This window comes from Colias philodice, chromosome 9, assembly GCF_061535455.1.
Source record: "Colias philodice isolate Cphi_HAF_F1 chromosome 9, ilColPhil1 Martin Lab GWU primary, whole genome shotgun sequence".
NCBI classification, from domain to species: domain Eukaryota; kingdom Metazoa; phylum Arthropoda; class Insecta; order Lepidoptera; family Pieridae; genus Colias; species Colias philodice.
Window position 1 is genome coordinate 2238155 of NC_143094.1, and position 13873 is coordinate 2252027.

Sequence of the window (13873 nt, forward strand, 5' to 3'; positions counted from 1 at the left end):
CAAGCCGAGGTCGAACCCGCTACCCTATCGCATGGGTACAGACAGCGTCGATACCATCACGACATATTGCGGTAGGCGCGTGGACTTTTAAGGTTATCTTCCCTAATTTTTGAGACGAGTTGAAAATTTTATGGAACAAGAGACTTATGATATTATGTTGATTTTTGTTATTCAATATGAAGTGCATTTGCATGCTACAACTGTGATTATTTTAGAACTAGCTTCCGCCCGCGACTCCGTCCGCGCGGAAAAATTGAGAAAAATTAAGATTTTTTTTTTTCTACGTATTTTTCCGGGATAAAAAGTATCCTATTTTATGCCCAGGATAATAAGGTATAATTATACCAAGTTTCATCGAAATCGAACCGTTAGTTTTTACGTGATGCCTACACATACAGACAGACAGACAGACAGACAGACAGACGGACAGACAAAAAAATTTTTAATCACATATTTGGGTTTGGTATCGATCCAGTAACACCCCCTGCTATTTATTTTTTCAATATTTTCAATGTACAGAATTGACCCTTCTACAGATTTATTATATGTATAGATATAGATGCTTGAACTTATGGATTAAATTTGTACACATTTCGTTCGTTCACCTTCAATTTTGTTAAAATTCAGAATTAAAACATCTATTCTATAGTTTATTATGTGACCTTTTACACAATACCACAATCTTTTCTACTACTATTATTCGCAAATACGTCATCATACAATACAATCAGATGCGTAAAACTTATCTTCGCCAATCTTGACATTCTAGGATTGACAGTTTAAGTAACAATATTTCCCAGTTCGATAACACGTACGCTGATACAAAGTCAGTATCTTGTGAGATCTGGAACAAAAACCATGACCGTGATAAACAATTTTTACGAAGACGATACTCCAGCTAAAGATTTTAAAAAGTCAGTCCGAAATGTTTGTACTGTGAAAAGAGCGAAGAAATTGCTACCTATAACACAATGGCTTCCTTCCTACACTACTGGAACTCTCGTTCAGGATATAATCGCTGGAATTACTGTTGGTTTGACAGCAATACCTCAAGGAATTGCATATGCTGTCGTCGCTGGATTGTCCCCTGAATACGGTCTATATGCTGGATTGATGGGAGGCTTCGTGTATCTATTTTTTGGAAGCTGTAAAGATGTTACTGTGGGACCTACTGCGATTATGGCTGCTATGGTAGCAAAATATGTTTCGGGATACTCCGCAGATTTCGCTGTTCTAGCGGCGTTCTTAGCTGGAATAGTGGAACTAACAATGGGTGTATTGAATCTGGGATTTTTAGTAGAATTTATATCAATGCCGGTGATTAGTGGATTTACTACAGCAGCAGCATTACAAATAGCATCATCGCAGTTGAAGTCCCTTTTCGGACTAACAGGCCCTTCTGGGAACTTCTTTGCACAATCAGCCTACAATTTTGTGAAAAATATAAAAACTGCTACGCTTTGGGACCCAGTGCTTGGTTTTTCAACGATTATAATTCTAGTGATTTTGAAGCGTCTTGGTCAGGGCTGCTCACGTTCTGGTGGAGTTATAGAAAGATTGAGATGGTTTGTGTCGTTGGGAAGAAATGCTGTAGTAGTCATCCTTGGTATAATTGTAGCGTTCGTAATTAAAATTTCGAGTAATGAAGAACCGTTGGTGCTTATTGGAAATATTGGTAGTGGGCTACCTAAACCAAGTTTACCACCGTTTAGCACAGTTGTCGGTAACGAAACTTATAGTTTTGCTGACATGGCTCAAGTACTTGGACCACAAGCGATTGTACTTCCATTAGTTGCAATTTTAGAATCTGTAGCAATAGCTAAAGCATTTTCTGGTGGACTTCAAGTAGACGCCACTCAAGAAATGATTGCTCTCGGTCTGTGCAACATTTTTGGTTCCTTTATGAGAAGCATGCCTATAACTGGCTCTTTCACAAGAACTGCTTTGAATCACGCATCAGGCGTACAAACTCCTGCAGGAGGAATTTTCACAGGATTACTTATTATATTAGCATTAACGACTCTAACGTCAACTTTCTATTATATCCCTAAAGCATCATTGGCTGGACTTATTATTACAGCTATGTTCTCCATGATTGACTACTCAATATTACGAAGATTGTGGGTGAATAGCAAACGTGAACTTTTTGTGTTGATAACAACTATTATCGTATGCTTATCATTAGGTCTCGAGTATGGAATTGTAACTGGTATATTAATTGATGCTGCAATTCTTTTGTACAGCACAGCGCGGCCGTCAGTTGATGTAAACGTTTTGAAGGCAGAAAAGGCTGATTTGATTGTTGTGCCTTTAAATGATAGCATATCGTATTGTGCTGCTGAGCACATTAGAAGAACAGTGCTTCGTGCTTCCAATGAAATATTATCGGATTCTATCATAATTATTGATGGTACGAATCTTAAAAACATGGATTCAACTGTCGCTGCCAATCTGATGTCTGTAGTCAGCGATTTAGAAAAGAAATCGTGCCAAGTATTGTTCCTGAATTTCAACGTATTTTTGAAGAAAATGTGTATTGATATAAAACCACAATTTAGTGACAAGTTTATTTCCGCTGCACAGGTAACAGATGTTGTTGATATTTATGTTAAAAATGTATAATTTGGAATTGAATGTGCAACTTTTAATAAGAGTTAAGAACTTGCATCATGTTCAATAGAGTACCTACTTCTATGAAATGAATCTAAAAGATCTTAAAATGTTAGAAAAAATTATTATAGAGGCTTGGTTTTTATATGTTATTATAGAAAAAGGTATATATCACACATGTGTACGTTATAAAAAAAGTATAAAATTGGATTATTTTTAAGGACATTTCATTTTCCTCTGAGTTTATCCCAAGACTTGATGTCTTAAATAATTTTGGGACGTCTTTTTGAAATCGACGTGCGTCTGCTCAAATGAAAACAATAAATAACATTTCTTGTCATAGCAGTGCGCCAAAAAGTTGCAACTTTAAATTAAAATACATATTTGACAGAGAACAAATCACACATAAAGCGCTCTCAATAATCGACGCTCCGGACAGGGGGAGTTTTATCGGAAAAGCCTGATCCCCTCAATATTTCTATTGCACCGTTGAACGCGTCAAAGAGGGGTGTCATTCGGTTTCCTGAAATTTATTAACGTGATTCAGCACTTCTGAAGGTGGCAGATTTATGCTGTTATCGCATCAACTAAGTGTGGTATAGATTTTCGTTTAGGGAACGATTCTTTTAAGGAATTGACACGGAGGCTCGATTTTTCTTTAAATTGAATTTTGTTACAAATTGGAAAGGCTAATAAATCAACAGTGATGTTCCATTTGTAATAAATAATTTGTGCTTTTTAATTTTTGTTTGCTGTGTGCACAATAATGTTTAGTGGATGTAAAATTGAATTTTGATGTATCTACAATGAATCGTAAATCGCATAAGTAGATATCAAAAATTTGGAAACTATATAAACATTTATTTGTATTCTTCGTTTTTATGATGTAGTTATTAAGTTTATTTATATTAAAAAAATAAGCAGTAAAGTAAAAAAAAACGATTGAACTGAATTTTTTTACGAATTTGTCCAAATGCAATAATTGCGATTAATTCAACTGTTATTTTGTTTAAGGATGTAGCAAACTGTTTCTAATTTAGCTTGTTATGCGCTGTATAATTACAGAAGATTCGATGGTTTAATAATTGTTTTAGACACAATTAAACCGATTTTAAGAGCAATTTTCTTCTTTAACCCTCTACTACCTGACCCTAATTTCTTATACGTAACTACCTACTTGGAGTCTCTCAGACTCCTTTACTTTGAACTCTTAATAAACAAAAACTATTATAAATGAAAATAAATTAAAAGAAACATGTTATAGCTTGAACACTTCTTTATTTCTTAAAAGTAAAAAAAATACATATAACCTTATAGCTTATACTTAAAAAATACACTTTTTTTTAAAGTAAGCAAAATTTTTTCAAAAATTTTACACTTTTAATAAATGAGATATTTAAAAAAACTAACAAAAATTCGGAACTCTCTTCATAAATTGTTTAAAGTTTAGTAACTAATCAACATAATGTGACACAAATTTTTGGCAAAAAAGAAATTTTTTTATAAAATTGCAAGGCTCAAACTTTACAATTTTTCCCGGCATATTGAGCACGCCGTGTAGGAGCACTGCAGGCATGTAGGCTTCTTATATATGAAACACAAGTACTGCGTCTTAAGTTTTTTTTTTCGGGTCACATGAGAAGCAGTACTTGCGTATTGCCAACTTTTCAGGTGCTTCATAACTACATCCTGCATCTGCATCTCTGTATCAAGTTGAGGGTTAAAATTCTGCAATACATGATTATTTATATGAACCACAATATGAACATACACGGTCGTTTATGAAATAAACAATTATCTAGACATTATTATGTATTTCTTAATTACTCAACATAATATATTGTTATACCCTTAAATACTTGCTAAAAATACCATTTTTAGCAGTGTATAGGTATAGCTGAAATGTATGCATGGCGTCTGCATGAATTCTGAGCTGCCAGAGCCAAGCATGTTAATCTTTGCTGCCGTCTGCAACAGCAATATTCATCATACCAAATAATCGGAAAAGTTCCGCTTTTATATGAGTTAAGAAGTGTTTATGATAATGTAGGAACGAATTACAGTTTATTTTTAAGTTGAAGTAGTGGCATTTGTTATTTTAAGTTAAAATTTTTTATTCTTATGAGCGAAGTTAAAGGTAGATTAAAAAAAATATATGTTTATATAATTTTCGTAAGAGCAAATATTATTACAACATAATATACTAAATACAAATATACGAGGATTTCAAATTCATTAAGGATCTCAAGAAATGTGTACATCAATATAATAATAAGTAAATATTCATTTTTTGTTTGCTACAATTGGTTTAAAATCTATATATGCAATATAGCCAAAGCGGTTTTTACCAAATCCTTTTCGTTTGATAGCACTGACACTTTTAACAAGAAACCCACGTGACCGCCCGCATGGCGCTTATCTCATTCGTCTTTCTTGATACGTCTCTAATCTATCGTGCGGTACAAAATCTGTTTCCCATTATTTCTATTTAGCCGATGTATTAAGCCTTATCTGCCATACACGGTATGGCAATGACACGTCAAATCACGCGGAAATAATGGTTCAATGGGCAGAGTTGTCACCCTCCACCAATGTATCTTGGTCTCTACCAGCTCCTGCATGTCTTGCAAATTATACGAAAAAGGGTCCATATTTAGCAGATTGCGTAGGTCATTATAAATCAGTCGGACGTATCCCTGGGTCTCTTTTTGTAAAATTTCAGCTTGCTGAATGGAGTACAGTTTCCACGTGATTACCTTTGACTGTATGTACTGATTTATTGTAGAAAACACGTCACCTGTGAAAATTGAATTTCCATTATGGACCTGTTTATTATAGTTATCTTCAAATATATACGTTTACGTTCCTGTATAAATCTACAGTTTAGTAAAAAATGACTTCATACATTTTTTTTTCTTAAAACACTCTAATACACACTCGTATTCCAACGTAAGCTTAGTACAGATGCATTTCACATCCTCTACTTGAATTTACTTCAGAAGTAAGGAGCGATTGCTGACCACTACTCTGAAGTTAGTACAGTAACTACTGAAGAAGTTGATAATATGTGATAATGAAACAAGCTTTAAATTTTTATCTACGGCACATCTCCTAGCAAATTTAACAAACAGGTTTTGTAACTTGAAATTTTTTTTCTATTTATTTAGGTATCTGTTTTCTGCTAAACAAATACATACAAAGTTTAAGTACAAACGAATAAGGTTCGCGTTAAACACCACGTACTTTTACTATTTGACACGCACAAACTTGTTTGCTAAACATAAACTATAACCAACAGCCATTAGAAATTGCTAAATAATTATTCACATCTCAGACAAATAGCCGATATTTGTCATCTAAATCCCTTGTAAATTCAATCAATGATACCAACCTCTATTGCATTAGCGCTAAAATTTAAATTACAATGCACGAGCATTAATACGTGTTTAAATGTTTGGAGGTTGACACATTTAGAAGTGCAGTTAATGTGGACTTTATTGCAAAAGAATTAGGGTCGATTTTGTAATGGCATAGTGTTGTTGTATCGTAGTTTTGTGTAGGGTCACTCCAGCCCTCGTCAAGTGTTTCAGACTGAAATGAAATACTGGGTAAATGAGGCGACCAGTTGCCAATGGCAACCTTTTACTCATTTGCTTGTTTGGGAACATGAAACTTAGTTCATTTCAACTGTCATGTAAGTATTCAGGTGTATGCTGCATTGTAAAATCAGTAGACGTTTTGGATTACTTCGAAATATGTTTTAATGTTGCCTGTATTTATTTGAAGGTGTATTTTTCAATAATTTTGATGATAAAAATTATGTTCGGTCACATTCTTCTTTTATGGTACATTCTTAATCAGAACGATCTTGCCACATAGGTTTCTGTAAGTTAGTAACTGACTTCCCAATTAAAAGATAGGGAAGGTTTTCCATTTCTTCGTTTAAAAATAGATTAATCCATATTATAAAGTTTAACTTTTAAAATCCTGCCACTTTAAAATAACAACTTTAGATTTGTGTCTGTTATTACTTATATAATACTAGTGGTCCGCCCCGGCTTCGCCAGTGGTACATATTTCGCAATAAAAGGTAGCCTATGTCCTTTCTCGGGTATCAAAATATCTCCATACCAAATTTCATGCAAATTGGTTCAGTAGTTTAGGCGTGATTGAGTAACAGACAGACAGACAGAGTTACTTTCGCATTTATAATATATATTATGGATTATTGAAGGAACGTGTACAATATTTGGAATTCAAGTAATTTGAGTAAATTTTCCGTTTATTACAAGAATATTCCGTGTTCCGTACATGCCTTTGATCTTAGATATCATGTAACAGTAAACATAGAGAATATTATTAGTTTGGAGTTTACTCGCGTTGTAATATATAGTATTCTGTTTTATGTCACATGTACACCTTAATAGATACTTACATTTAAAGTATATTATATTCAGTGTGAAGTTTTAAGCGTTTAGTGTTTGAAGCGATACTATTGGTTATTTACGAACAGAATCCTCGTTACACATCCTCGCACATTATTGGTGGAAAAGCAGCCTAATCTTATGTCATGTACATAAAAATGTAGTTTCAAAAATGTGTAACAATTAATGACTCTATATTTTAAACTCATAAGAACTCTTGGAAATAGGAGGACTGTTTAAAACAAATTAAAACCTTTTCTATTTCCACAGATCATGGGGACAAGTAAATACACAAAACAAGTTACGTAAAATATTCATGGGACAATAAGTGGCGTTTTATGGGAGCCGTTTAATGGCGCGACAGTAACATTAAACTCAGTTTTACTATTCTCCTGCAAGAGTTTTATACCGATCGAATCTTCGCAAATTGCTTTTTCATTGGCCCCACCCAATTTCCTCACTGATGTTATGAATATTGAATGCTTTCCCCGATTGCTTCTTTTGCTTGTTTTATAATGAGCTAAACTGCTGACTGGTAAACGCCGTTTAGCGATTTTTGATTGCTCTGTTGCACGGTTTAAGGTTAAAATGATCTAATTTTGGTTGATTTGGCTAATATTCTATCCCAGGATCTATGTGAAATTGTTTGTAGAAGTCTCTATTTACATATATACATCTATTGTGTTTAAAGATGAGCATGATACACCTTACCGGTGTTCATTAATATGCTGTCTTAATTAAGATTAATTTCAATTCAAATGTACTGAAAACTAAAATATTTAATTGTTGTATATTTCACCTTGTTACGTTACTTGTTTCATCGTTTGCTACTTTATTCCTAAAACATCCAAGTCCAAAAAATGCTATCCAAATATACCCAAACATACCACGAGTACGAAATTTCATTTCACACCCAATTACATGCCTAGTAACATAATTCACGGCGGTCATACATCATCCGAACATGCCAGAACAGGGGTGCAGAAATAGCCAGCCATCAATATAACGTTTATTTACCATTCCAATTTCTTCTGTTTATAATTTATGTCGACATTTTTAACCTTTGACAAGGAGCCAAGCGACCGTTCACATAGATATATAGAAGACTAGAGTCTAGATAGCGCAATAAAGAGGATAAATAACTCTATTAGATTTTTAATGGTTTGGATACAATATTTCGTTTATCACTATAGTCTCTCTCTCTCTCATTATACCGGTGAAGATTGCAGTACTTTGTTGCTAAACGTGTGTCCAGCACTGTGAGAGTATATTCTAGGATCTGTTGTATTTCCTGAAACAAAATAGAAATAACAGTCGTAAAGACAACACTTGAGTTAAATACTACTTGCTTCTTTGTCTCTTCCTGTCATTCTTTACCTTATTTTAAGTAGATTGTATATTGTGTACCACTTCTTTCAATTTCAATATTCTCCAAGTCCACGTTAGTTCTCGCGCGGTCGCTCCGTAATGGAAATTTTATGGCAGCTTTATAGCTTTTTTAGCAAACCCCGGAGAATGATTACATGCATTGTTTTGAATTTGCATTCGCTTACGTGGACTGAATGGGACAAACGAATTTTAAATGTTACGTGAGTTGGCAGTATGCGTGATGGCACAAGGAAGATCTCTGGAAATTAAATAGATTACATTTCATAAACGGGTTTTATTGGCCATTTTCAGGATAAGTGGAAATTTTTATAGATTTAATGTTGGTTGGGACACAATAATATATGCATATTTTGGGAATGTTGATGAAAATACATAAATTTTTCGCTTCAGACACGGTGCTCAGTATAAATTCTTATTTCTTATCCTCCTGAAAAAATAATTAGAATATTGCATTTAACGAATACATTTTCTGGCTTTTTTATTTTTATGGTTGAGTCCAAAGAGGCTAGAGACATATTTTATAAATTGTATTCAAACAAGTTCCGAATATTAAATGAAAACCGTTCCAAAAGAATTTCAAACTCAAACTCAAACTCAAACATTCATTTATTCAATTAGACTACTATTTAGTAGCACTTTCGAATCGTCATTACATAGTATTTTAACATTTACCACCGATTCGGAAAGCAGTATCTATGGAGAAGAATCGGCAAGAAACTCCATAGTTGCTCTTTTAAATAATGTCAATAAATTTACATAATATGTAACTTATATCTACCTAACTACATAATATGCCAAAGAACTGTCCTGTGGTTTTTACGCGACAACCCTCCATGGGTCTTTATCGTCCATATATTCCTGAATACTGTAGTACGCTCTCTGAACTAGTACATTTTTTATGTAAGTTTTAAATTTAGTACTACTAAACTCTTTAATATTATGAGGAATTCTATTGTATAAGCGTATACCTTGACCCATAAATGAATTTTTAACTTTAGCTAATCGGAAAAATGGCATTTCAATTCTATTCTTGTTCCTTGTGCCATAATCGTGTCTATCTCCTACTCTTGTGTGTAAGTCAGAGCTTTTGTGTACATGCAAAATATTATTAAATATATACTGTGATGGTACAGTAAGGATACCAGTATTCTTAAAATGATCTCTTAGTGAGTCCCGAGCACGTAAATTATATATAGAGCGAATGGCTCTTTTCTGTAAGATAAATATAGTTTCTATATCTGCAGCCCTGCCCCACAGTAGAATTCCATAGGACATAATGCTATGAAAGTAGCTGAAATAAACCAATCTGGCCGTATCTTCATCGGTGAGATGCCTTATTTTTCGGACTGCATATGCAGCAGAACTGAGCTTACCTGCAGCGGTGTTGACATGGGCTCCCCACTGTAGTTTCTCGTCCAATGTTAACCCTAGAAATACAGTAGACTCAGTAGGATGCAATACCTCCCCGTTCAAGGTAATATCTCTGTTCAACTTTTTTACATTAGGAAGTAAAAATTCAACACAAGTGGTTTTTTTGGCATTTAATAATAAATTATTGGCAGTAAACCATTCAGATATGTGTAAAAGAGCACTGTTCACTTCGTCAACATTTGGGTCATGCCTATCCACATTAAAAATTAATGAGGTATCATCTGCAAACAGAACTATTTCACACCTATCCTGCAAATAATAGGGAAGATCATTGATATATACCAAGAACAAGAAGGGACCTAAAATTGACCCCTGTGGAACACCAATGTTAATTGACGCACCGCTAGAACGTTCTCCATTAACAACTACAGTCTGTATCCTATCATGCAGGTATGATGCTATGAGGTTCTGGGCTTTTCCTTTAATTCCATAGTGATTAAGTTTACGTAACAAAGTACAATGTTCAACGCAGTCAAATGCCTTGGAGAGGTCACAAAATATCCCTAGAGCATTTTTTGAGTTTTCCCATGCCTTATATATATGTGTTAGAAGTGCAACTCCAGCATCTGTGGTTGAGCGCCCCTTTGTGAAACCAAACTGTTTGGTGTGCAGTAAATTATTATTTGCAAAATGACTACTCAATTGGTTTAATATTAACTTCTCGAATACCTTACTTAATGTTGGTAAAATAGAGATAGGTCTATAATTGTTACAGTCTTCTTGATCGCCCTTCTTAAATAAAGGTATAACTTTACTAAGCTTTAGTAAATTAGGAAATGTACCATAGTCACAACACTTATTAAATATGGAAGCTAAATTTTTCCTAAATTTATTAATGCCTTTTTTAGTTATAGGCCTAACATTAATCCTTTTAAATGTAGGTATGCAATCCCATTCAAAAACTACTTTCTGGCCACAGTGATCCGAAGTCAATGTATTGAGAATATTTTTCTCTAAACAGATGCAGTCACAGTATATATTATCAATACAAGTTGCAGAAGTAGGTGTAATTCGTGTGGGTTCGTTAAAAAGTTTATATAGATTAAATGACTGAAACAAATTAACAATTCGTGTAGCCGTTTGTGTTTGTAAAAGTAAATCAATATTAAAATCACCACATACTATAACTTTTTTTTTACTCCTGCTTAGACGCTTTAATATTTCTTCCATGACTGTCTCAAACATATTATAGTCACTGGAAGGGGGTCTATAAACGCAAACAATAATATAACGCTCCAGCTCCACACAGGACAGTTCAATGGTCCGTTCTACAGAAAGACTAACAATGTCAGTTCGTTCTTTACATTTTACACTATCATGTACAAAAATAACAGAACCTCCGTGAATAGCCTGTGTCCTAAAGTATATACTTTTTAATTTGTAATTTTCAATATTTACTAACGACTGACATTGTTTAAGCCAATGTTCTGTTACACAAAATATTTTAATATTGTTATCATTCAGAAACAATTCTATTTCTAACAATTTGCTAGCCAAGCCTTGAATATTTTGATGCACAATGGAAAAACACTGCTTAGCTGTTGTCTTATATACTAGTTTAAATCTAGCTTAGGGCTAGATTGTCTGTCTACACTTAATCTAGGTTGATGTATAAAATTACTACTACATAAAATTATAGTAGATCGATGGTCTGATACCGAACATGTACCAGACTGGTTAATATTATATGCTATTAACATAGCAAGTTCACGCTTATATCTATATGGCAGATACACTGTATTCTTTGTCAAAGTAAAAGATTTAATACATGAGTTAATGTCAAAGTAAATAAATGCATCACGATGATGATTTGTTAGGTTATACAATTTTAAATTCATATTATAAATTAATCTATTTTGTTCTTGTGTCAAACCAGGTAGGTATGGCAAGGTACACAACATAAATTTACATTTAGTCTTACTACTAATATCTAACATTTTTTTTAATCCTACATCAATATCCTTATTATTTATATTTAAACTGTCCCCATATAATATAATTACAATATTATTCTTATTAAAGCTGAAATGATCCAGTGATTTGATTATATATTTAAATGAACTGTTAGGCGTACAAACATTAGTAACTTTAAGCCCTAAGTTGTTGAGCATAGCGCCAAATCCCTGACCAATATTATCTGACAACACAATTATTTCCTGCTTTGAAAGGTATTTAGTATTACTGGTTGGAATTGTGGTAGTGGGTTTAACACTATGTATGTCTGTGTAGTCAGGCTTATGGGGCGACGGTTGCTCATTGTCATTGTTTGAACACTGACATACATATTTATTGGTCAGCGACTCAAAACGATCCATATTCTCATTGCTCAACTTAATAAGATAATCTGCCTCTTGTATATGCTCATTAATTTGCATTTGGGCAGAAGAGTATTTCTGGTTCACATCAGTTAACTTAAGGAGTCTATCTTCTCCTTAAGTTCAGTTGTTTCTACATCATATAAGATTTTATAGTATTCTAGATCCCTATGATATTTATCTAACTCCTGAACAAGGTTTATGTTGTCTTTCTTTAGTTGAACTATCTTTTTTAAAGAACTCTTTCTAACAATAGATTGCGTACGCTTGATGAATTTACTTATTCTAAGATATTTTTTTAACTTCTTATGCGAAGAGAAATTGAATTTTTTAAAGTTTATAGAGCCACTTAACTGTCCACATTCAATTAATTCATCATGAAGACTACTTGGTGTGTTGCATTGCCGCTTGGGATTGTCCTCTTGCGCTTCCATTAAGCTACATTCCAACTCAGCGATACGGCTAAGAGCTTTCTCATGGTCACTAGAGCACTGCTGGAAGCTGTCCACAACGTCTTGTAGGGCTTTGCACTTGTCTTCACTATAAATGTATTTCATGTGTAGTTCAGCCAGCTCGGCCTTAAGAAGAGAGTTCTTTTTTATAATTCCTTGAATCTCTAATTCACTTTCATCCCGCTCTTGTATGAGTTTTTCACATAAAGATTGTGAAGCTTTTAAATCATGGAGTGTAGCTTTTAATTTATTCTCCATGTCCTTAGCTACTGCCTTGCGGGTCAGCATGTTGTACTTTTAAGTTACTGAAACAGATGAAAGGAAATGTATGAGATAATTATTCCTGAATACTATTATGATAGAACTGAATGTTGATATTAAGTGATTAACGGTATGATGTAGTAAAGAGTAAAGAATAATATTGTCTGGGGCGATAAGTTTTTGTCTTCTAAATTGCTTCCAACTTGTCAAGCAAAGTGAGACGGTAACTTTTATGCCAATGTATTTATTGTGACGTAGCTCATTAAATATGAGCGGTGTTAGTATTACAAATGAATGTAGGTGTCGTATATAATTAAATATGAAATTTTAAAACTAGTACTCCCCTGGTTTATTGGAGAAGATGTTTGAATTCGGATAACCGTTGACACGTTGACCTCCGCGTTATACAAAACGTTGCGTAGATCACATAGAAGGTGTGTTTCACAATTATTTTCACTTTTATATCAATAAAATAGTTAATAATTACTAATATTTACTATTTTAGCACTAATTAATTAATTTTAATGTAATTTTAAAATTTAAAATCTAACAGCTGATGTTAACTCCGCTGTTGACACCTGTCAAGTCCTGCCAATTGTATAAAACATTAAAATTATAACGCAAACTTAAAGGATCACAAAGTTCCATCCCCTTCACATACCCTTAACATCTGCTCGGAGACATCCTGTTTACCCTCTAATATCTTCACAATGTACGTTTTTCAAGCACTGAAGGATATTTGAAAAACTTCTTACAAATGGCCGTTTTTATTTTGGTACGTCTTTGCTATACTTTACTTTATGGGCCTCTTTGAAGATACTTTTTTATTTGTATCTTATTCGCGATTTGTTTTTTCGGGGATTCTGCACCTTATTGTATTGACACAGTTCTAAAGTTTTAACACAGTTTCATGTGTCCTGTCATAATGTTAATGAAAATGTATTTTTACACAATTATTAAAGGAAGTCTCTATTTTCAATCGACTTTCTTA

At 33.5% G+C, this 13873-nt stretch overlaps 2 protein-coding genes and 1 pseudogene across 6 annotated transcripts in view; 2 read left to right on the forward strand and 1 right to left on the reverse strand.

The window, feature by feature from the left end:
* Nucleotides 1-13873, forward strand: part of LOC149485663 (uncharacterized) — a 361945-nt gene that overhangs the window by 169581 nt on the left and 178491 nt on the right. The gene's annotated exons all lie outside the window — the stretch shown is intronic.
* Nucleotides 591-3392, forward strand: LOC149485669 (sodium-independent sulfate anion transporter). Its single transcript, XM_089698707.1, has one exon. It carries the CDS (start codon nucleotides 859-861, stop codon nucleotides 2620-2622), a length of 1764 nt encoding a protein of 587 aa, XP_089554833.1. The 5' UTR covers nucleotides 591-858; the 3' UTR covers nucleotides 2623-3392.
* The window catches only part of LOC149485670 (uncharacterized), a 117891-nt pseudogene continuing 115117 nt past the window's right edge, over nucleotides 11100-13873 (reverse strand). The window contains exon 2 of the transcript XR_016316053.1: nucleotides 11100-13445. The product of XR_016316053.1 is annotated as an uncharacterized LOC149485670 (transcript). The remainder of the gene's footprint in view (nucleotides 13446-13873) is intronic.

Coding starts and splice junctions, on each gene's coding strand:
- LOC149485669 (XM_089698707.1), top strand. CDS start 859: ATGACCGTGATAAACAATTTTTACGAAGACGATACTCCAGCTAAAGAT.